At 38.6% G+C, this 3038-nt stretch overlaps 1 protein-coding gene across 1 annotated transcript; it reads left to right on the top strand.

Moving 5' to 3' along the window:
• Positions 1-214: 214 nt before the first annotated feature.
• On the top strand, positions 215-1762 carry LOC117330021 (cholecystokinin receptor type A-like). Its single transcript, XM_033888240.1, has one exon. It carries the CDS (start codon positions 282-284, stop codon positions 1494-1496), a length of 1215 nt encoding a protein of 404 aa, XP_033744131.1. The 5' UTR covers positions 215-281; the 3' UTR covers positions 1497-1762.
• Positions 1763-3038: the final 1276 nt, after the last annotated feature.

The following is a 3038-nucleotide window of genomic DNA, read 5'->3' as shown; positions in this document are numbered from 1 at the left end:
AGTTATCCATGTCCTCCTTAATGACAGGAAGTGGTACTACAGTTTTATATGCGTTCTACTAAGACATTGTCTTGATCCGGCATAAACGATTCATAACAGGATGCGGTAATAGAGTATTATATACCTTCCCTGACAAAGCTCCGCGTTTAAATCTTTGACTTGCATTTTCTGTAAAAGCAAACCAAGTATACAGTTGTAGGATTATTTCAGTTATTTGTGCGTGGATACCGTACAGCTGGTTAACGGTCTGATTTTGATAGTATTCCAGTGTTGTTTTTACTATGAATATCACAAACGACTCACGATTCATTAAGCAAGGAAATGTCGATGAATGGAATAGTGAGATATCAACACGCCTGATCCCTGTTTCTGTGATATTGATGATGTACCTTGTGGTTGGCGTGCTAGGGAACTCTGTAACATTATACATATATGCCTTCCGTTTTAAAGGCAAGCTTACGGACCGGTTCTTCATTCCATCTATAGCGTTTTTTGACTTGATGACTTGTGTTATTGGGACGGTAAGCAGTTTCATTGTAAATATGTTTCCCGTCAAGTTTAAGAGTGGAATAGCCTGCAAAATGATGCACTTTTTCACAATAGTCTTCTCTGTAGCTTCCGCATTTGTTCTACTGGCGATATCTGTGAACAGATATCTAAAAATATGTAAACCGTTTAAAAAGCAACTAACGGCATATACTAAAAAGGCAATACTGGTACTTATAGCTTGTTCATCCGCACTGCTAACTTGGCCTTGCTTTCTATTCTATGGGATTATGGAGGTAACTGACGACAGGACGAATACTTTAGGATATATATGTACAATTATCAGCGAGTCCAGATCTTCTCTACAACCACTTGTGTTCAAGTCTGTCATGTCTATCATGGCTGTGTTCATTCTCTTGTGTCTGGTGACGCTGTATGTTCTGATAGGAAAAACTGTTTTCAAACAACAAAGGTATCGTGAGAGTACCGCAGCAGGCCTTATTGCGCTTTCTTCGACGCGGACTGCGAGATCGAAATGCATCTCTCCTAACTCAGATAGCATACGTGGAACAACACCCAGAACGTTATTAGAGACAAACGTCTCAGAATATCTATCGTCACCAGAGACCAAATGTTCATCCAATGGTGTCGCAAAAGCTACGTCTTCTTCGGAAACACAGTGCGAACCCATATATGCTACCGTCAAAACGACCACTAATCGAGCTACCAGTCAATTATCCGAAATACAATTAGCACTGATATTTATGCTGATAACAGTAGTATTTGTGATCTGTTACGTGTCGCAGGTTATAATGTTGGTGTACGAATCTCAACACGAGAAGCTATGGATAGATCTGGATAGCGATGGATTGGCAGGATACCGATTTTTGTACACACTTGTTTACGCCAATACTATCGTCAATCCGATCATCTACGGTTTCTTCGACAGACGCTTTCGTGGAGAGATATCAGCCATATTGCATATTTGTTTTAAGAAACGTACTTCGTGACAGTAAAGACAATTTTATGTAAAGACAATGTTACGTATTTCAGTACATATTTATACATGTGCATGCATTGATGGGGAAACATGGGAAAGCATTCAAGGACAAATTAATCAGGTTTTTTTTACATTTCATTAAAAGTTGAAAATATCAAAGAATCGCCATCTGTAAATATGCTTTACTTATAGCTAGGGTTTTGTAGATAAAGGGAGATGAGTGATATGGGATATATTGTACCTTTCGTCACAATTTCATCACACAATAAATTATATTGGTTTGTTTAATTTGAGGTTTGCTGTGTGTAATGTTTTTTATGTCTGTAGTGTTTACAGGATATAGATTCTTATCTAAAGATCGATTGTTATTTTTGTAGCTGCCTTGAAACGTATTTATATTGGGGCAAGTACATATTTAACTTGTTGCGCTTAAAAATCAATCCTTATATTTACACCTGATCACTATGACTTCAACAAAATGAACACAAATCTCCTTCTACACATCGTTGGAACAGCGGTCAGCTTAAATAAAATACAGCCAAATTGATTGCAATTATACTTTGACATGTTCGTAACGAGACTGCCCGATATGTATGCGCATGGCTAATCAACGTGAGTAATTATCAAACATTAGTAGCATTGGGCTTGATGAGTTTCATTAAGTGAAAATGCGACGGAAGTATACATATTATGACACATAGGTGGTATTAAGTGGATTCGCCCAGCGCTTTTCTGACAGTTGTATTATTTAGAGGTATTAAATGGATTTACCCAGCGTTTACTTGATAGTTGTATTGTATAGCGGTATTAAGTGGATTCACACAGACCTTACTTGACGGTTGTGTTATATAGAGGTATTAAGTGGATTCACACAGAGCTTACTTGACGGTTGTATTATATAGCGGTATTAAGTGGATTCACACAGAGCTTACTTGACGGTTGTGTTATATAGAGGTATTAAGTGGATTCACACAGAGCTTACTCTTAGAGTGTAAAAGAAAGTGGTAAACAACATTGATAAAGGTAGGAAATCGGTGATTTTTTTTTTTTTTGAAGATGAAATAAATGTTACAAATATTATCGCGAGAACTGATGCACTTTCTGAACCGAAATATGAAGATATACGCATGCGTCGCAAAGTGGTCCCCAGTAGTTTTTGCCGAGGGAAGATACGTGGTACAAACATTGAAAACGGCAATAGCTATTTGACTTTCATTGGACATGTGTCCAGTATCCCGATTCGAAACTCCATTGGCCGGTTTGAATGCTGAGCGGAATGCGCGGATCTGTAAGGCAGTTACGACCATCAACTAAAGAAAGCCTGGAACACCAAACTGACAACCACTACCATGATGAAGTTGTACCAAACTTGTGTGTTGAGTATCCTTCTCTATGTCAGTGAAGCACGGACCTTGTTCTCTCTCCAATAATATAGTTTGAACGCCTTACACCCGCGCTGCCTTAGAAGACTCCTTATCATCACCAGGCAGAACCTTAGAACCACACAATCCAAAACGTGACACCCAGCCTGGGATGCCAAGCATGTTCACAA

This window comes from Pecten maximus, chromosome 6, assembly GCF_902652985.1.
Source record: "Pecten maximus chromosome 6, xPecMax1.1, whole genome shotgun sequence".
Taxonomy (NCBI): Eukaryota; Metazoa; Mollusca; class Bivalvia; order Pectinida; family Pectinidae; genus Pecten; species Pecten maximus.
This window is presented reverse-complemented; position numbering and strand designations above follow the sequence as displayed.